Genomic DNA, 20,557 nt, shown 5'->3' on the forward strand with positions numbered 1-20,557 from the left:
TCGCTAGTGTATCTGCATAGGTTGACGGGGAATGAAAGATGGTTTTGACATTGATAGTGATGAGAGTGGATGCTGGACTGTCTACTGAGATCTTGCAGAAGATGAGTTAAGAGAACGCAAGGCAGAGAGCTTGAATTGGTCCGGATGAATGATGGTTCATTTAAGGAGGGAAGAGGCAGATGGTTGGGATTGAGATTAGTTGCTTACGGAGATCTCAACAACTCTGTTTCAATGGTTTTTGTAAGTCGAGAGATGGCTGTATCCACCGCATGCACTGGGGCACGTGTTTTGTCGTCCGGAAGATTTTTATACGCAATTACATATCCTTTTATCATTCATTATTGACGTTCTATGCAATATTAATCTCCCAGTAAAAGCCTTACTCTACTATCCAAATCTACAGACGCGGATGACTTCTCGTTCTGCTGCCGAGTCAGTACTGGTGAGCCAGTTATGCCAATTGCGGCACACATTTTGGCATACCTCGGTAGCTAGAGCTGATTACCGCCCTTGCAAATGTGCTGAACTATCGATATCAATCACTTTTGGTGCCTTAGCTCTCGCCTTTCAAGTCTTTTTCGGGGTTCCCATATCCTCTACCGCGTCTGCCCTATCCCAGGTATCAACCTCCAACTTCCTAACCTTCTCTTCTATATCCTTGATCTTTTTCAGTGCATTATTCATCGCCGCATTTTGCTCGTCCCAAGTCTTCGAGAACGCATCCAAAAGCCATGGTTGTAAGCCCTCTTTCTTTCCTTTTACATAATCATACGTCACAATATCTTCCTCGCATCTTGCAGCTACCCGCTGGTGTAATTCCGATACGATTAAGACATCCAATTTGAAAGAGAATTCGTCTTTACTTTTGGGTTTATGGGTGAGTTTGTGATATACGGAAATGTGATCTGGCCATGTCATAGGCTAATGTTTGTTAGTAAAAATGTAACAATATACGAACGATCTGATTGGGCAATGTAATACAAAAAAGACTCACAAAAAGATACATCGTCTTTATGCTTCTCATTATCATTCCGTAGCCCTCTGGCGTACACATTTGTCTCCATTTTTCTTGGTTCTGGGGATCGATATGGACAGCATAATTCTGAGCCCAATTTACTCTTGCACTCTCTGCATATCGTATGTACATGACGTTGTTAACATGTTTCTGTAGTACATTACAAATTAGCTACCTGACTAACCTCAAAATGCGTCCAGGAAGGTACAATTCTCCATTCCTTCTGCCCAGAAGGGGAATATACCATGCAGTCCATCTCCCCCAGACAACCTTATGTCGACTTAGACCAGCTCTCTTTTTATCCACCAAATAACCATGTCTTCCAGCTAACAACTCCCTCCAATCTCGCCCCAGTACCTCGAGTATTTTTCCTGCATCTCGTGCTTGTTCCCGACTCATTCCAAACATTATACATTTTCCAATCCTAGCTTTGATCGTACCCAGCCATCGTGAATCTGAAGTGGCATCTGGTTGGCGCGTTATTGTTGTTTCGAAACGTTTTGATATGGGACTTCGCAGACTTATGAACAGTCGTCTTGGAAGATACATTAATCTAGGGGACATTTCATCAAACGATAGGGGACAATTGTTCGAAACATAAGAAATATTGGAGTTGTGAAAGCGACTTATTATTGTAGAGCTGTCGCAATCTCCCCGCATTTTCGGAATTGCGGCCGCGGGAGTGTGTTTAGCGTGTTATTGACACCCCGCTACGAATAACAATAAGTCGACGTCGGCGATGACATGACAATAAGACGAAATGCTCAATAGATTTATATTTCTGTCCCACATACCATGACGCGTATGAAACTCGATTCAATATACTTAGTCAAAATCTCTCGGTTGAACTTCATCGTCTAGATGACTCCAGCTTCGGTAGAACTTAATAAGGACTCCTCGATGAAATGATGGAGAGCAACGAACGTACTCCGTTGATTACGACAGTTACGGTTGGCCCCCCGCGACAGAGATATGAACACGATGCGATTCGTCGATTCTTCACTATAGCTGCAACATTGTGCTTGGTTGTTGTAGTCTTCATCTTCTTATTCCTTTTACCTTTTCTCGAATAGGTTTTGAGGATGTGACCCTTCGTGCTAATTTGGACGACTATTGTCTTAAGTCCTTGAGCTAGCGCTATTCACCCAATATACTGCGTACATAACCAGTAGTTTGATGTTTGAATTACAGCAAATCAGCCTCAGCCCCGTATGCATCAGGATTAGCCAATAGATTGATTTCCAGGTTTCCCCCACCAATTCTTGACGACAACTCTTTGATGCTTACTCAATATCAGCACGAAAAGATGGCTTTACAAACCTACAAAATCTACAAAATCCAGTGGCATCTCGCGATGCAAGATCCTCTCATGCCTCAAGCTATACGCTACCACACCAATATTTTTATTGAAACCTCCCCAGATGGCTCTGGTACAATCTATGAAGTCAACGGAGATATTGTCTTAGCTAGCGGAATGAGTTACTTAAAATTCCCTTCACCACCACCAGAGTCTTTCGAGTCATTCTATCAAAGAACTCTTTTGGGCGAAGTCGCTGTGTCTGATTTAGAGGAAGTAACAGGAGTTCTGAAGAGTATTCCACCGCCTCCAAGACAAAGATGGTTTAATCCGAAAAGCATGAAGATGGAAGCTTGTAAAGTAGATGGGACGCCGTATAGAGATGAGGAGGAAGTACCAAAGTTCTGGAAGTGTACGGAGTGGACGAATGAGAAGGCTATACCCGCTTTATGGGCGACAAAATTGATCAGAATACTTGATAACGAGGACGTTGTTGGAAATTAGATAGTGCAGAGCTATGTCTTTTTCAAGGGGTATCAGCATGTACACTTGCCGGATGTGTATGACAATGGAAGATAATATATCATGTGTGTGATTTCGAAAAGGATAGAGCAGGGTTGCAAGGAGAATAGTCGCTTGCTTGAAGAAGTATCTTGGAGGACACGGATTTGAGGAGGCCAAGATGTGATTACAGGCTCTAGAGAGGGAGCAAGAGATTGTTCAAGTTGGAAGCAAGTAGTATGCCATTGAATATGAAACTAACAAGGCTATTGGCTTGCGATTAGAGGAATAGGCTACAGAAACAAGTCTATTGCCAGAAATAGGAAACACGATTGCCATACAACCAGCCTAGAGTTCACAAACCGCCCCTTCATTCTCAAATATACTACTTTGATTATGAAATGAATGCAAATCACATAATGTATACTTGCGACGCAGTGTTACAGAACTGGATAATGAATTTACCTCAGGTTGCCCATACTCATCAAACGCCTCATCCTATATGATGTGCATATCAACGCATCGGTCTCTTCAACAGCAATGTGCTGTTAGAATAATAATCTGGGGGCGCCTATTTCTCTATAGTTGATTTTTAAATCCTATAAAGGCCGAGAGTTGATACTAGTGATGAAAAAAACGGAGGACAAGTAAACAAATAGATACAGAGGTAAACATAAAATCCCACATCTCAATCTTAATAATTTCACCTGACAGCCTGACTTTGAAACACACACTTCTTCCGCAACTTTTTACTGCCACGTAGTTCTGGCTCTATAAGCGCTGGTGCCTCAAATCTCATTCTTCTAACCATTCCTTTTGGAGCCTCATTATCAAACAATTCCGAGTAATATATGCATCTATCAAGATGTTTTGAATCCTCTGGAAATCCATCCGGCATATCCGAGATCTCATAACCCTGTTTCTGGAGGAGATCCCTGTTTAAACCCCAGGCAACATTAAACGTTTTCCGAAAATTGTTCTTACAGAAATCTAATGTTGCTTCTAGGGGATCAACCTTCTTAAGTACAGCAGAGCACACAATTGCGAATACTTTTGCTAGTTTATCGCTTGGCGGCTGCGGTTGATCACGCTTGGGCGTTGAAGCAGAAGGTTGAAGTCTAGTTGATACTCGACGCAGTAGTGATGGTTGACGTACAGGTCCTATTGGGATTTCCGGTCTCCTCCAGCCATCTTTGAGTAAGCCAATCATTCCATGTGCGGCGTGACTATATCTGTTCGTCTATAAGTATATCATGCCGTTTAAAAACGCCTTAGATATATGAGAGGGATCCTTACGTGAACATTTCCTTATGACCATTCGCTACTACAAAAAAGTTGGTCCATTCTGAATTTGTGAGGCTGATTCCACCGTGGCGTATAACATAACTTCGTAATAAGGGTGAAGGTATGATAAATTTCATGGCTCCTAGTCCCAAAGCGGTTTTGTTATCCTCAAAATATTTCTTAATCTCGTCGTATCTTGGACACTAGAGTAATAGCGAGTCAGTATCTGGCCATGTAATGAAATAAGAGAAAATCTTCCATAAAAAATTTCTTGTGAACTGGTGGGAGAAAAAACACATATGATGAGAGTATCCTTGAGTAAAGAAGATGCAGGATTAAAGAACAAAGTATGCCCACAGCTTGACCTGAGTACGGAGCTTTATCTTTCAGGGCTACTCGTTGCGAATAGCGATAATGCCCTGGTTGCTTTGGATTTATATTCTGAGCCCTCTCCATGATCCTTCCAACTCTTCTCCGACGCGCATTTTCTATATAAACCGATACCATCTCAGATTCTCGTGCTAACAATGGCACATCGATAGAAGTGATGTCTTCATCGCCTCTAGGAGCTGTTGCATATAGTTGATCGCTTTTAAAATTCCATTGCCCAACAATCTTTGGACCCATGTGTGTGGCCTTGGGACCGAAACTATAATGAATGATTTAGATCGTAGCCCTGAAAGTCTATTGTGTGATATGTTCATGGTACTTACGCTCGTAAGTAAAAACTCCAGAAGTTTTGATCATGTAGCCCCATAAACCAATCCACAGGTACTGGATATGACGCTCTGATATCCCACAGTTTCTGAGTTTCTGACGGAGAAAGCACAGGACCTCCTGAGACTCCACCAAACCACACACTGGGGAAATTAAATCTGAATTCCGAGTGAGCATTGCTAGCCAGATGTAAGACACAACAATCACTTACTGAACCATTCCTCCACAAGACTTGCCCGGGAGATCCAGACCGCTGACTAGTGGTATGTCGATTCCTCCAAATACCTGAATAACATTAGTATTCAATACACAAAGTTGTATTACAACATACGGATGTCTGCATGGAGAATCCACTTGAGATATATACGTTAGTTGGATTCAACAAGTGAGCTCAATTGGATGCTCACGTCTCAGCAATCGGCTCGTCCATGAAATAAGGCTCCCCGTCATATCTCGAATCTGTATCTTTCATTTTCGCCGATAGATAGGTAACCATTGCATGCTTTTCGAGTCAGCAATGAAACTTTTTCATCCAAAATAGTGAAGAGTCACGAACCGTGAGTTCGTGTAGTACCACAGAGACGATTTGAAAGGTGTCTAGTGCTCTATCTTCCGGCAGCAAGTTTGGATTCAACAGCGGTTCGACTAAATCATGAGCAATTAAAATGAAGGCAGTACCCTTGAGATTTAATAGTGAGTTTCTAGGGCCAACTGTTATACCGTTCGTATAGGTCCTGTTCATGCCAGGGGAGTCAGTGTTCCCCGTGCAAGAATAGTTTCGGGGAAAATAAGAAATGAAAGCTAAATTAGGAATTACATTGGATGTTCATGAGACAAATAGAGGATAAGACTTGAGCTTGGGATACAGAGTTTCATGTGAAAGACACCAAAGGGTGTAATTCGTTTACATACCCATCTTGGGGAAAACATTCCAAGGAGACTTGTCCTACTCCGAAGCCCCAACTTATTGAACCTACTATTTCATTCAAGAATTCACCGAACGCAGTTGTTCGCTCCTGATGGTTGAGAGATTCTGAAGGATAAAAACGCCAGTAATCAGACCCTCTGATTTCTGCAGGTAGTTCATCATCAGGTATTTTCTCGTACATGCCATTGAGTAGTGCATCGAACCTTCTTCTGTCAGCAAAGTAACACGACAATAGATAAAATCGAGAGTGGTACCACTGCCAAGTAGCAAAGTTTGACAACACAAGAGTAACAATTTTGAGAGCGGGCTGTAATGCCTCCCATATTTCGTCGTTGCCTTTGATCTAGTTCCACTGGTAAATCCAATTCCTGCAACCTGATAGTCCTACACTTACCTCCCAGAGTTTGTTGCCATCTCCATATGGATGTTTAGGAAAATGTAATGGGATCACATCTTCTCTTTCCCAGTGTTTCCTCTCAAAGATAGGGTGTATCGGAATTGTGTCAAGGTCGGCTCGTCCAGTCGTTGAATCTGAATCCCATTTACCTGGCCTGGTATCTGCCAGTGCTCCAATTTGTTCTAATTCACGAGCAGTGAACCCTGTCACAAGTTAGCTTTGGCTACTCCATGAAATAACTGATCACTTACCCCAAAATCTCGTTCTCTGGTAATTCTCTAATGCCTTATGGCTATCTGCTGACACTAGCTTTCTCCAATCGACTACACTTGGTGAGGCCGGTGTCAATCCACTTTTCTTCAAAGGGAGCCACTCCTTGAGTAGTTCGTGACCTGGGCCTCGAGGATGTCCATATTTCCCTGCAAAGGGCGTTTCTCGCGTTGCCATGATTAGTAACAGAAAATATTTCGACCAAAATATGAAGATAGTGATTGAAAATAAATAAGTACAAACAATATAATCCAGTATCTTTCCGCATTTCTTTATATCAATCGCGAGCCATACACAACAAAGATGCATAACAAAGACATTAGAAAAATATTCAATCAGTTAACGAATAAGAAAGACACAGTATATACCAAAATATGAGACCGGGGCTCTTTATTTACCATTGCCTAATTTCGAAATGCGCAAAGGGGATATATATGACCACATGATTAACCCCGAAAGCTTGAACCAGTCGCGCCACCCATGATTTCTGTCAACAGAATCGATATTTCCCAATTCAATCAACTCGAATCCACCCACACAGCTCCAACATACAATCCTTCAACCCACACCTAAATCAATCCCCCATATCTCTCTAACGGTGTGATAGCTGTGCCACCTGAGCTTGTAGTAACTCTTTCTGTGGAACTGCGAAAGCTTGGGAGTGATGGGAAGTATTTTGGTCGGATGGTTTCATCGAAAAGTCGTAGTGTAACTATAAAGAAGGATAGTCCTAACAACATCCCGATAACGAACATCACGATTGCTGCAGTCTTGTCGACAGCCCGTTCGCTAACATTGACACTTCCAGAATGCTCAAATTCTGAGAAAAGAGACAGGTTTTCCATAGTTTCAATATTCGATTCTTTGCTTACGTTGATTGGATCTCTAAACGGTGTTGTGTCGTTGATGTTATGTTATTGCTGGAAGCTTTCGGATCTTGATTTCTATGACGTGTATCTGGGAAATATCTACGGATCTAGATCGAGGCTGTAGTCGAAGGGGTTTGTGGAACCACGATGATAATATGCAAAGAGTATCTGTCAATGACTAGTCCTCTGTTCCTCAATGTCTTTGACCTTCGATTATGATGTCTTCTGCTACGAAACCAGATCGCAAAATTGGATGATCTGGCCGGTGATAATTAGCTGCAGCAAGGGGAAACAGAGAGACTGGTACGTACAGATTTTGACGATTGTATCGATAATGAAATTATGCCTTGATGTTGTCGACATGTTGGAGGAGTATAAATAGCAATTACAGAGCAAGCTACAGCCTTGCAATCTGCCATCCGTACTAGTCTTTCGCCGAAAGTGAATATGATAAATAACAAGCCAAATAAGATTAATAGTCTCTGATTGTATGATGCCACTATAGCGGTGAATCTGAATATTGCCATGTAAATTGTGTAATCTAGATATATGAATGTTCCCATTAGTATCTAGCCAAAGGAACTATCTGGACCATCTTAAATACCATACTCACAACTCCAGGGTTTTCATACCTATACTCATGGTCCTGTAGACCTTGTCTCTACCTTCACCCCACGCCACCCCCCCTCGAAGGCTAGTAATAGATCTACGCAGAGTCTCCCAAAGTAGATATTTCATCCTCTCTGCATTGTTCACAGGCCTAGCTTGATCTCTCATACGCATCTCCAACTCAGAAGCATCTTTTTCGATTCTTGCCCCCATCCCCCCTTAGACAATCCCTGGTCCCTCCAATTCCTGCATATGATCCACCGCCACCCTAAATGTAACAATGAAAAAGATTAGCGCCAACATAACTCCCAGAAACAATCCACACACGACAGTCGCTGCGTTGAGATGGTGGAGATCTAACATATTCTTATTTCTTGACCCGTGTAAGTTATATGTTCTTCCCATTATCTAAAGTTTTGAAAATCTTGTAAAGCAAAAAATACGAGCATCATGTATTATTTATTGGAAGTAAGTGAATATAGAAGGAGGTTGAGAAAAAGTGTACGAAAAGCTTAATTGGGAAATGATGTGGAAATTGCCGTTTTCGGCTATTTTGGGGGGCAGAATTGCACTTGACGATTCGAATGAGGAAAATAAACGTGAGAATTCTTTGCGTATTTACGTTTTGAAATTGAATACGAAACGAAAACATTTTATCATGGCAACTTAAGTGAAATTATTAATCGATGTTTGCAATCAAATAGATTTAGTTAATCTAAAACACAACGCCCCAAGAGATTAACCACCGGAATGGGAATGTGTGAAATCCGCATTCGTCACAGGTAGGGTAGTGAGCGCGATATAAATTCTATAGTCTGTCAAATAATCAAATTAGCTAGTGAGGGCGGTAGGTTGGAGGTTGGAGGATCGTCCGTACTTGCTGAGGAAGAAAATCCATATAGCTTCTGACTCCAAGCACCAATAATCTTCTCTCAGCATCCACTGAAGAAAAATTCATAAAGTGTAGAGTATCAATTGCGGCTAGAAGGATTTACTGTGTTGATTTATTGATTGTCGTCGTTTTCCGGTGATGGAACTCGAAATTGTTGAAGCTGAGTGTGCCATGGTGTGTATAGTTTCCAACATAGATCGACCTGACTCAGCTCAACCCGCAGCTCTTCCTCAAGTCTCAAACACCGATATCATACCACCTTCGTCGTTAAGAGGTATACCTCGTTGCGCGATGGTACTCTCACAGTCTCCACTGACTCACACCATCTACATCAACAGATCTCGTCCCTAATCATCGACTCCAGAGATCCTACGATCTCTCTGGAGAATCCTTTGAGCCGACACTCCATCAATTCGAGGGAATACAAAATTAAGCATGTAGAAATACATGATGTACCAAGCGACAAATCCCAAGATGGCACCCAAACCAAAACCAAAGGCTAGCATTGGAAGCTCTGAGGGTGTGTATCCTTCTCGGCTTATAGCAGACTCCGTGTGTAAATTGGCAGCCATTTCAGCTTGAAATCATTTATTTGAAAGGGCGAGGACTGTTTGATTTCGAGATTTGGATAGATGGGTAGTAGTTGAGTGTTTTTTGGTGCACTGTTTGTGCGTGAGTGAGTGCTTCACAAAGTGTTAGCGCAAAGTTGCTGTTTGATATAAATCGTAATGTGGAGTGGGGCACTTGAATAGAGTGAATAGCGAGAGATGACTGACTTTGTGGTGCGAATCCTTGGCCAAATATACCGATTACTAAAATATCTAGAATGCACATTGTCTAGAAACCAGCAAGGGGGAAGATTGATTCTTTGGCCATTTCTTGAAGCTATCGGAGCAAGTCAGTGTCTGGTTAACCAAAAAGGTCGAAGAAAGTGCCAGGAAACAGCAGCAGAGACGGAGTATCGTCGGAAAATTCGTGCGAACATTATGTGTTCAGGAAGAATAGACGAGTGTAAAATGAACGAGAAGGCTCAGAAGAAAGAAGTGTGATTAGAGTCAAGGTGTACTCTTGATGTATGCATTGCTTGCCTCACTAAAACAAGAGGACATTGAGTCTTGATTATGGTATCTTATCATACAGGACGTAAAAGACACTCTCTACTCCCAACCAGTAACGCCAGTACTAACCTATGTCATATATAATTCATACATTACTTAACCATCCATTTTGACATCCTCCCCTACAGCAGGGTTTTTGCCCATATTTTTGAGTAGATAACTTCGTTTAAAGTACTCATTGGGGTGTACAATGGTTTCTAATTGTGCTGCGCCCCATGTACCATCATCTTTTACTTTCTTAATCTCCTGCTTATGTGCGTACTCGAAGACTCTAGACATTACCTGTTAGCAGCTGTCAAAGGAGCATTTCTTGCATAACATACCTATTGCAAGCAAGATGGAACTTCTGCTTCTCTTTGTCTTCTTTTACTCCCCTCAAAACCTCATGGTCGTTCACGCCCACGGCGCGCAATAATGAAGTTAGGTTGTCCACACTAAAATGTCTATAAGGACAACCGTGTGATTCTCCTGGTCCCGGAGGATGCTCCGTCAATATCTTCTGGCAACTAAACGGAGAATACCCATTGCCTCTGCGATTCGAATCTCCTCCCACATCACCATACGAGTGACGAACATTGTATCTGTATTCTTTATTGAAGACATCATCTGTAATTTTACTGAACGCAGAACGCCAGAATACGAGACATTCTTCCAGGTTCAAGCCGATACCCTTGAGGAATAGGGTGTATTGCAGACGACCGTAATGCTTGAGATGTGCATCCCGGCGGAGGGATTTATGGAGGTTTTGCATGCAGAGAGGGAATGAAGAGGAGAGTGCATCGATGTTACGGGCGGATATGTCAGCTCCATCGACTGCAGTTGCTGAGCTGGAGTAATTTGCATCCGGTGTGGTAAAGTTTTGAGAAAGATGTGTGAGGATTGGTGTTAGTCGATCATCTTCATCGAGCCGAGGAAGTGCGCGAGATGTGATCTGAGTGAGCGATTAGAATAATTCGTAATAAGGAGTTAGAAAAATCAAACAAACCTCCAAAGCTTTATCCAGCTTGCCTGTAAATTCCGCAACAACCATCGATAGTTGTTCCCTGGAATGAACATACGCCTTTCCACCCTTTAAAAATACTCTCCGACTCTCTACTAATTCCGGCACTCTCTCCCAGTCTACTTTGAACCAACTCTCTTCTTCAATTCTCATCTTATCTCTGCCGGCTGCACCCTTCAATTGCTCCCAATAGTCTCTTTTCTCATCCTCACTCACCGTCTCCCAATCTAGATTAAGGCCCTCCACAAATGATTGCCGTTCTCTTAAATCGTCTGCCTGGAACCGCAAACGGAATAACATAGACTCCACACGAGAAAATCGTCTTCGTAAGTCTTCTGTAGAAGCAAAAGCAAGCCGCAGGATAAAATGACTATAGTGATCCTTCTGTCTCTCGGCCTGTAGTGCGCTAGATCCAGACGAAGAAGCAGAAAGTGGTAAATATTTATCGAGAAGGGGCTTCATGTGGGCTGCTGTCTCGGCAGGGGTTCTGTTTCTGAAGGAACATGCTTCGAGTTCTGCGAGAACTATTTTCTATGTTATTATATATTCGCAGGATGACTAAGTTGCTGAAATACCTCGCAGGCGATCAATAGCCCATTGCTCAAATTGTTCCAGAGTTATATCAGCCGTAGGAGGTATCGTGTAGAAATTCAAACGGTGCGGGTAGTTGAGATCTTTGTAGGCGGGCTTTTCTGCAAATTGAGTTTTCCTATAGTCTGGCTTTTGTCTCTTGGAGAATCTGTTTGGGTCTTGACGTATCATTTTGTCGTTATTTCAAAATTGTATCCCAATGCTAAGTTAGAATGTTCCTCACTGCTATGTATGTACGGATTGAATTGGGGTAACGCGTGCTAAAGTGGAAAAGTCGCGACGCGCCAAATTTATTATAGGTAGCTTTACTGACCAAGATAGCAACTTTGTCAGCCAACCACTTAAAGTTCTTGTATTTCAATAACATGACAACATAGTTTAAACGTTGTAGTCGTTGTACAATGTCAAGGGATTAGTTGATCCAGAACTGGGGAACGTCAACTGACAGTTTTTATTTCATCAGCAGCACTGATTTTAGGAAATTATTGACAAAGGGGGAAAGATCAACCTAAACTACTTAGCCACTAGGTACAGTCGACTACAAATGCTCTTCACACATAATATGTGTCCGGAGAACATGGGGATTGAAAGCTCGCCTTTTTAAATAGCTGATTGCATCTCAATGGTCTTGAAATGACCTATGGATGCTTGTTATCTGACCTTGCCAGTCCACTTCTCAAAGTCATGAATCTTGTAAGCGAGAACTGCAGAGGCTTCCCCCTTTCTTGATTAACTCAAGGGATGTCTCATCTTGAGTTCGCTTTCCTCTTTTTGAATTTCTCGACGACTTGAATTCAGGTCTATTGTTATTTTCTTGCCCTCTTTTGGCAAGATCTGAGATCTGTATGAGATGGTTGTTTTCAGTTGCCCGGCAAGTTTTGCCGCTGGTCTAATAGTCAATTGGCCATGGCAGAGAAGTAGTGTATTTACAGCAAGCCCAAGGATTATGTCAGTATGAAACTATTTGCTATACGTCAGTATAAGTAGAGCTCGCCGTGCGCCTTTTGAACAACATCGGCTCTCAAATACTGGCAAGATCCAAACCCCCGCGGATGCATGGATTGGAAATTGGGAAATCGCGCCTCCCAAAGAAGCTCAAGTAATGTTAGGTTCGAAAGTCTAGGAAAGAACTTTGAAAGAGGCGATTAAACTTTAAGATCTAGATTTTGCTAGGTCGTTAGATCCAAAATGATATATTCAAAAAAGCAGTGTCGATAAAGCTGCAGCAGTCAGTCGGAGGATGAGGTGCAGCTTCCAAACTCATCATTGACAGTTCAATTCAGCTCGTGATCGCTCTTTCCTCTAATATTCAAGCATTAAAATTCAAGCATTACATCTCTTTTTCCTTTCTCTCTCTTGTTGCCTCACAAACCCGCACATTTGGATACTGATATTTCTCAATTCTGCGCATTGTTACTATCACAAATCTACAACTAGACATTGCATTATCAACTCAATTTACAGAGGCATACCTAACTATATCGCATATTGACTGCATCGCCTTCACACGCATCGTTTCAAACAATAAACAAAGACAACATGGCTATTCTTCGATTCTTACAAGATCCAATAGGATTGGCTCCGGAGTTCGTTACATCTACTATCGTAGCAAGTCACGAGCATGTGCAAAACACTTTGACAACATCGATTTCTTCGAGTACGAGGAGAAGTTCGATCGCCTTACCAGCCATAACAACCACGAAAACTTCTACCTTAGCACCTATTCAGACACTCATAACCTCTTTATTGTACAGAGAACCGTCGAACATTCAACTGGCCGTCGCAGATCCGACACCTACACACGTTCAAAGCGAACCATCTACGAATGTACATTCGAATTTTCCACAGTTCGGACGACTTGCAGTCACTCCATACCAGCTTATGTATATAATAGCAGTATGCGTTTGCTTTATGATTCTAATGAGTTTCTGCTGTTGCACGGATGACATTGGGCGCTATATAAAATCCAATCGTCGCACCAATCCTGGCGCAACAATGCAAGCAGCTCCTGTGTGGCCAGGAGCTCTGCGATTTGTGGATGGAGCTGACGATCGAAGCAGGAGCAACAGAACTTCCCGAAGTCATTCTGCTATCAGCGATTCTACTGCTAGACCTCTCATGCCTCAAGCTGCGGAAAGGGTTGATTCGCCTGCTACTTCTACCATACCTATGAATACTTTTACTAAAATAACCATCAAAAAATGTGAAGAAGGTCATGAATCTATCATTCTTGATGAGATTGAACTACGGGATCTTGCCTCCGCACCCTCGTGCTATAACTTTTCAAATGGCGATTCTGGTTTCACTCATGAATATCTCACCAATAACCCTGAGGCTGATGCTCACAGTCGAAGAAAAGTCAGCTTGCGTGGCGGCTCTGGTGCAGAAGATAATCTATTGCGTACCGGAGCCATCACTAGTTTCAAGCAAACCGAGGAGAGATGGAAACCAACGTGGTCTGCCACGAAATCTCTATTCAGCTCCCGACGCAGAGGATCAGAACCTATTCCAGCACAAAATACTTCACGTTTCGTGTCAAATAGCTCTACGACTCTTGGTAACAACCACTCTTCATCATCACAAAGTGGCGATCGGTTTCTTCAAAAATCATCTACAACTATATCTAAACGTGCATCAAGACAAGAAAATACTTCTGGTACGATTTTCTCCTTCCCTATGAGTGAAGGAAGTGATTCGGAGATTCCACGTTTTCCCACGCTTAACCGAATAAAACGAAAACTTAGACCACTTATCCATTCAGTATCAAAACAATCCTTGAGAGAAAAGTTTTCATTAGGAGATCACAGTGGAGAGCACAGCACCGAAGAGGCAAACTCAGAGGAAATCCCATATAGTAGCACAGTTCGAAAGGCACTTCGAAGAGCTCGTAGCTCAGCTTCAATTCCATTTGGTCTTTTTAAACTACCTGAGCCGGCAAGAAACGATCCAGAGCCTTCGGTTGCGGGACCTGTTTCTATTATTTCTAGCCCCAACGATATCCGATCTGTGGATTCTGACACTGCATCTGAAAATACTTTGAGAGCTAGGTCTCCAGTTAGCACATTGCTTGGAGTCAGAACTGATAGAATATCTGATTCTGGGCATCGAAGCAGGAGTTTACAAAAGATGGTCAAGTCTAGTGCGGCTGATGGTGCTGATGTGGCTTCTTCACTGGCCTTTTCAAATGCTCGCAAAATTGAGGGGAGATGTGGATCTGGCTATGAAATCAGGGGCCCAAATAAAGTTGTTGTGGCTATGGGTCACCTCGAAAGCGTAGCTAGTGAAATTGATTCTGGTGCTGTGTTGACATGTTCAAACTCTGGAAAAGAAAGGGAGAGACCAGGATCTTTCAAAGAGACCTCTGCAGATGGAGAAGAGAAGAAGGATGATGATGAGACTGAGGATGAAAATGGGGGCCAGGTCTTCAACCCAGAAATTGCTGAAAAACTAGGCTCGATTTATGTTGCATGTAGATCGGTTCATAGCAGTCAAGGGGAGGACAATGATGAGGCCGTTGAGATCGAACCAGAAAGTTCCGATGAACCATATTCATGTCCAAATTCTACTTCTGTCGGTAATGCAAATAAAGTTCGTAAGCGCGGCCAAACGGCAATGGCAAATCATTTCCATGCGAGAGCGAGAAGAGTTGGAACGGATAGTACGGATAGTTCGGGGAGCTTGGTATCTGGAAACAGGAGGAAACTGAAAGGGAGATTGGGTTTATTGATGATTAGAGGGGTTACGGGTGGCGAAGATAGGGGAGTAGGTGCTAGGCGGGGTGGAAAGGTGGAGTTGGTTTCGATGAATTTTGGGGGGATTATTAGAAAGATGAAGGTGGAATTTATGCCTACATCTGCAGGGGGCGAGAAGGAGAGGAGAGGAGGAGTAAGAATGAGAAAATTTGGAATATTAATTAGCGATGGACTGTTTAGTATGGATATCGCACGGGGATTCAAGGGAAGTGGGAATGCTAGAGCATGATTAGACTCACTACCAACCATGAAGGAAGACCAAAGACCGGAACATAACTATAGACTTTTAATGATGATAACTTCTTCTATTCAAATAATTAGTATCGAGGTTGACTTTCTTTTTAGTAAATCTAAAAATAAATTTCAACACTCGAACGGAATCCGCACAAGATCCAAATGAATTTTAATTCGCGTACTAGGTCCGAGACCGCACTAACGGTGGTGTGATCTGCGCGGTCGTTATGATCATATGATTCGATTTCTAATGAGAAGAAATCTTTGGTTGATTCAGTATATTGAACATATATTTCTTCTGGGCGATGGAGACATGAAGATATCCAGCGTGTTGTTTGGATATGTCCGGGATTTGAAGGAAGGGGGTACTATTTGTAGAGATGGATGGAGATAAGGTTTCTGGAAAGGAAGCAGAGGATTGACTCGTATTGAGTGAGATGGTGGTTATGAGGGATGGAGATGTAAAGCTGGAAATGGGCTAGTGTTGGAAAGGTGATACATAGATAGAAAGGGGGAGAGGGGAGAGGGGAGAGGGGAGAGGTTTGGAGGGGTGAAAATTAGGGTGGATTGGGGGGAAAGTCGGATGGGCAAATGAAAGGTTTGAATGGGAGATACGTAATCAAATTTTTTGCTTTTGAGAGGGGAGTCAGGGTGGCTTTGAGATGATGTGTTAGTGTGTTTGATGATGTTGAGAAGATACTTGACCGGGAGTGAGAAGCGGCGAGGCAGCTAGATGTGTGTTCTATCATTATGCCGTAGATTATCTCTTGAACTGGAGGAGTGAGTAGTTCAATGATATCGAATGACGATCAAGATAACTGATTTCCCATACAAGTTCTTTGTTTCCCTGGGTGTTCAAGCTAAAAGACTTATGGGTCTAGAGCTTAGCCGAGGGGTATATACTGTATACTACGATGCTCATGAAGTCAGTGTTCTCTTGGAATATTCTTATTGTTTTTTAGGAAGATACTGGACTATGTGTGATACTCTAGATTCTTTGGCTTTGGGTTTGTATTAAAGCGTGCGTATCGTGGTTCGATGATCAGCTTTCTTAGTGGGAAGGAATTTGGGAGTCATTCTTTCTCAGTTGGGGAATTGTGTAGAAAGTAGTAGGTGAGAGAGACTAAGAACTTTACCACAATTCTTCTTCTCGTATCTTATCAGTGCCGAGTTTTTATTTTGAGTCCATTTAAATCCTTTCATAGTTCTTGCGTTTCTCCTCGAGTGTTTCTATTGCTTCAATCTGGTTGCTGAATGTTCTTTGATTGTGTATCCATAGTTTCAAAGACTTCAAGATTCGAGGTCAAGGAACGGATTTTTAATATATGGTGTGTCGACATCAACAAGTTTTCTCAATCTCAGGGCCATGGTAGTGGAACAGATATTCATGCGTTCTCGAGAGAATACTGTTCAAGACCTTCGAGGTATTACTTTCAGGTGTGCCCCACTGGACATGTCCGCATGGTTTCTCTCTAATGATACTCTATGTATTAATTAGCTACTCTCTCTGATAATGAAGACAATGATATTGTGCATCCATACCTCTTAGGTATTCTATCAGTCGCAGAGTGATTCACCTATCAAAATGACACGTGAACATGGTCGCCGCACGCATCGTCGCAAACCCGCCACCTCCATTCGAATCATTCACTATCAACCGAATGCTTCAAATTCCAAACTTCACTCTCGTCTGATGCTTCACTCGTTTCCCACCAAAACATATTCCACAGGTCGCAAGCTTGTTGATCTCGAAAATAAACCAGCGAATATCTCACTTTCAACCACCTCGCCAAACAGAACAAACTCGAGCCAAACGATGCAAACCTCTCTTACCGTACCGACCTCGCCTATTTATGATTAAATAAGTCGCAAGCAACAAAATTGCGAGGTTGCTGTATGGCGTAGTGGTAATATCACTGCGGCTTAATCGCACATCCGTTGGTGTTGGCATGCGGGATTTATCTCTCCTTCACCTCGTGTGTCCATGTGGACGGGTAACCCCTCTTGAGCGATCTAACATACTTGATTAATCTTGAGACGGTGTGGTCACGCTTCCTTAGTTTCGCTTCTGTAGAATAAGATCTCGAAGTCGAACAGCGCTTATGGAAGAAACCCTGGGTTTACAGAGTGATTATTCGATGGTTTCGGCCATTGAATGCTCTCGGGGTTTCTCAACTTGAGTCGGAATTACCCGATTCTTGTATCTCTTTTTTTTGTGCGGAACTCTGATTTTTGGTTTGACTTTTGGGAGACAGTGCCCATGCATCAATAATGATGATTGATCAAATCAAGCTTAAATCGTACAACTAGTGACAGCATGTCTTCAAGGCTCAATAGATTCTATACTGACTGAAAGATATGGAAGTATCTGGGCATCGATTTTATCATTGCCTTTCAGATTATTGCCTTCCGAGCTTCATTCGTCCTTTTTGCTCTTCAGGTTCTCAAAATCTCTTGGATTGTCGCCGAATATATATGTGGTATCGAATTGACTGTCATCATTTTGGTCGTTGTTATCCAGACATTCTAAAAACATTACATTTTGATCCTGGGAACATTACAACAACCCCATTGCCGTTGATTTCTAGTCCATTTGGCGGTCAATGCACGAGCCCTCCCTTCCTCTAGAAATGATTCAGGGAGTTTCAGGTGACTCTTACTACCAGGCCCAATGAAAGGTTCAAGGGGATTAGCTCCATGTGCTAGGTGATAATTCTCGCCATTATTCTTCAATAGAGTCAGGTCCTTCGATGATGAATTTGAGGTGCCTATCCTAGTAGCAATCCGAGTTGCCAGAGTTAATGAACCTTCACTACTGTTGGCGCCATTGGCACATCGTTTGCCTTCCAGGGGAGGCCGCGATGAGAGACATGTGTTTGTAACAACAGCTACAGTGAATGTTTCTTCTATATCTTGCAGTATGTCACTCCAGCTGTAAGTGTCTCGAGAGAATTCAGCAATATACAGGCTGCCTAGGATATGAGTCAAAGCGATGAGCTTGCCTCCAGCATCAACTCCAGTGAATCTGAGAGTATCGAGACAAGATAAAATAGTTTTCTTGGTATCTTCCCGCAGCTCCGATGTGTTTCTCTCGCAGAATGTCACAAATCTTTCAGCATCCTTATCCCTCACTAGTTTCTCGATGATGAGTCTGATAGTGTCGGTCTCCCACGGAAAAGATATGAGAATATCTTTTAGAGGAGAAATGAATAGCATATCAACCAATGAGATACGTCTTGCATTCCCAGTACAAGCAGAAATCTCCAATCTGTAAAGTTCAAGAAGACTTCTGATGTTGCTATGCACCAATTCATGAATCTGAGTTTGTTTCCTTAATGATAACTCTGTGTCATTCCAGATCCCATCAAGCATAAGCTTATCATCCGCATGGAAGGCTAGCTTCCTCCTATTACCCGCCTTCCAAGGAAGGTTCATAGGTTCCTTGGTGAACCGAAATGCCAATGATTTTCGAGCAAAGTTCTATCTCTTTTCATGCTACACATTTCATTCTCTTGAAGTAGAGGGAACATTGAGTTCAAATCATGGCTATTGTGACCTCGGCGTCTTATATTCGTTGTGTTTTTACCCTCGTTGTTTACTAATGTTGAAGTTGTACCTTGCGTGGGCTCAGGTTTGTGGCTATATGTGGATATCGGAAGTGAATTTCTGGCAGATGGTACCGAATTGTATCGATGACCGCGCGATTTCCATGCAAAATAACGTATCGCAGATGAGACCAACGCATAAAGCGTTTGTCCCAGTAGCAAATAGATGAAAAGATCATAACTGTCGAGGGCGAAGTACTCCGTGAACCCTGGTAGTGTTCCACCTAGTGTTTGACGAACGAGAGTGTCGTTTGTAGGACCGCGCTTGAAGAAAGGAGGATGAGAAAGGGCTTGCCCAGTTGCTTTCCTACATTGAACAGTCGCTCGTTGTGCCTCCTGAAGATGTACTAGCATAGATATACCTCATCTGCCTGACAATGTCTGATATAGTCTTTGGTAGCAGTCCAAATCGCCAATTTTATAGTAAAATATGAACCGACGGTACCAATAGCGAAAGTACCAGCAGCAATAATAGTTCCAACAGGCCCGCAGTCCCAGCAAGCAAGAGATTTCACACGCTCAACAACGGGATTGATATTCGAGACGGGTGCATGCTGTTGACAGCAGACGTTGGCTGTGCATCCGCATGGTGGAGCGAATTCATATCCTATCGATTGCGGAGGTGATGGCTGACCTTGATTTGTACACTTTGCTGCCCGAGATTATTGGGTCTTTGATTTTGAATAACCGTGTGGGTATGAATGCTATTTATACCTATGGTGCTGCTCGAAGTCACAGGTGTTTGCGGTTGTGGTTATTCTTGTGGTATAGAGGTAGCATTTTGAGTTGTAAGAGTTCCAGCTCCCCAACTCGAGACCTCCGGCCGCACGTTTGGCTTCACGGCTGCAGAGATGTTTGGGATACTGTTTCCAAGGTGGTTCATTGAGATGACTGCGGAAGATACTCGTGCCATATTGGAGACGTATCTGACGAGAACTGGAGTGGATGTATATATTTGACACTAGAACTTAGAAGTTCATAATGATGGAGCCCAAACTGCAAACTTGTGTCTACATGGTAAGGAGTCATCTTGGAAAGAAAGGGAAAATATCTGGAATCACATCCTGTCCTGTTTGTCGAAGATGCGCAGCTCAACTCAGCCCCCCTGCTATCCATGTGCGGGTGTATGTACAATTACGTACACGTGATCTGAACATGATGTGTTTATATGCTGACTGGTTACATGGGTATTGATCTAGAACTGTGACTTTGTGGCTAGACATGCCTAGATCTCTTTTCATTATATTTACTTGGATATAATTCTAAAGACGGGTTCCAGAACAATCTACCTATCCGACAGTACCATTAATATCTTAAGCCCTACACAGATTTGGAACCTCTAGTCGGTTGGGCACAGGCTGTTGTCGCTTGCTCCTGTCTGATATCCCTATTGAGACCACAAGAAGATTTCCAAAAAAATCCGTTAATGATGAGAATAACTCCAGGGCGTATCTTAGAATTAAAAGGAAACTCCCAAG

The 20,557-nt window shown here is 42.6% G+C and overlaps 8 protein-coding genes across 8 annotated transcripts; 2 read left to right on the forward strand and 6 right to left on the reverse strand.

The window, feature by feature from the left end:
• Window positions 1–567: 567 nt before the first annotated feature.
• Bfra_002145 (uncharacterized protein) lies at window positions 568–1,579 on the reverse strand (the record flags this gene model as incomplete). Its single annotated transcript, XM_037332569.1, has 3 exons — window positions 568–921; window positions 995–1,165; window positions 1,196–1,579. The coding sequence occupies 3 exons, from the start codon at window positions 1,577–1,579 to the stop codon at window positions 568–570; spliced, it is 909 nt and encodes a 302-aa protein (XP_037196723.1).
• Window positions 1,580–2,321: 742 nt separating this feature from the next.
• On the forward strand, window positions 2,322–2,816 carry Bfra_002146 (uncharacterized protein; the record flags this gene model as incomplete). The annotated part of the gene is made up of 1 exon (XM_037332570.1): window positions 2,322–2,816. The coding sequence occupies one exon, from the start codon at window positions 2,322–2,324 to the stop codon at window positions 2,814–2,816; it is 495 nt and encodes a 164-aa protein (XP_037196724.1).
• Window positions 2,817–3,516: 700 nt separating this feature from the next.
• Window positions 3,517–6,586, reverse strand: Bfra_002147oa (uncharacterized protein; the record flags this gene model as incomplete). The annotated part of the gene is made up of 12 exons (XM_037332571.1): window positions 3,517–4,045; window positions 4,110–4,300; window positions 4,455–4,746; window positions 4,811–4,972; window positions 5,026–5,099; window positions 5,146–5,167; window positions 5,222–5,316; window positions 5,371–5,548; window positions 5,727–5,945; window positions 5,997–6,085; window positions 6,137–6,342; window positions 6,391–6,586. The coding sequence occupies 12 exons, from the start codon at window positions 6,584–6,586 to the stop codon at window positions 3,517–3,519; spliced, it is 2,253 nt and encodes a 750-aa protein (XP_037196725.1).
• Window positions 6,587–6,978: 392 nt separating this feature from the next.
• Window positions 6,979–7,254, reverse strand: Bfra_002147ob (uncharacterized protein; the record flags this gene model as incomplete). The annotated part of the gene is made up of 1 exon (XM_037332572.1): window positions 6,979–7,254. The coding sequence occupies one exon, from the start codon at window positions 7,252–7,254 to the stop codon at window positions 6,979–6,981; it is 276 nt and encodes a 91-aa protein (XP_037196726.1).
• Window positions 7,255–7,258: 4 nt separating this feature from the next.
• Bfra_002148 (uncharacterized protein) lies at window positions 7,259–7,920 on the reverse strand (the record flags this gene model as incomplete). Its single annotated transcript, XM_037332573.1, has 3 exons — window positions 7,259–7,294; window positions 7,590–7,819; window positions 7,911–7,920. The coding sequence occupies 3 exons, from the start codon at window positions 7,918–7,920 to the stop codon at window positions 7,259–7,261; spliced, it is 276 nt and encodes a 91-aa protein (XP_037196727.1).
• A 2,073-nt stretch (window positions 7,921–9,993) lies between these two features.
• Window positions 9,994–11,659, reverse strand: Bfra_002149 (putative dna primase large subunit protein; the record flags this gene model as incomplete). Its single annotated transcript, XM_037332574.1, has 4 exons — window positions 9,994–10,168; window positions 10,221–10,828; window positions 10,883–11,421; window positions 11,473–11,659. 4 exons carry the CDS (start codon window positions 11,657–11,659, stop codon window positions 9,994–9,996), a joined length of 1,509 nt encoding a protein of 502 aa, XP_037196728.1.
• A 1,368-nt stretch (window positions 11,660–13,027) lies between these two features.
• Window positions 13,028–15,469, forward strand: Bfra_002150 (uncharacterized protein; the record flags this gene model as incomplete). The annotated part of the gene is made up of 1 exon (XM_037332575.1): window positions 13,028–15,469. The coding sequence occupies one exon, from the start codon at window positions 13,028–13,030 to the stop codon at window positions 15,467–15,469; it is 2,442 nt and encodes an 813-aa protein (XP_037196729.1).
• A 2,540-nt stretch (window positions 15,470–18,009) lies between these two features.
• Window positions 18,010–20,108, reverse strand: Bfra_002151 (uncharacterized protein; the record flags this gene model as incomplete). The annotated part of the gene is made up of 5 exons (XM_037332576.1): window positions 18,010–18,954; window positions 19,074–19,415; window positions 19,442–19,731; window positions 19,816–20,015; window positions 20,077–20,108. The coding sequence occupies 5 exons, from the start codon at window positions 20,106–20,108 to the stop codon at window positions 18,010–18,012; spliced, it is 1,809 nt and encodes a 602-aa protein (XP_037196730.1).
• Window positions 20,109–20,557: the final 449 nt, after the last annotated feature.

This window comes from Botrytis fragariae (assembly GCF_013461495.1).
Source record: "Botrytis fragariae strain BVB16 chromosome Unknown tig00000006, whole genome shotgun sequence".
NCBI lineage: Eukaryota > Fungi > Ascomycota > Leotiomycetes > Helotiales > Sclerotiniaceae > Botrytis > Botrytis fragariae.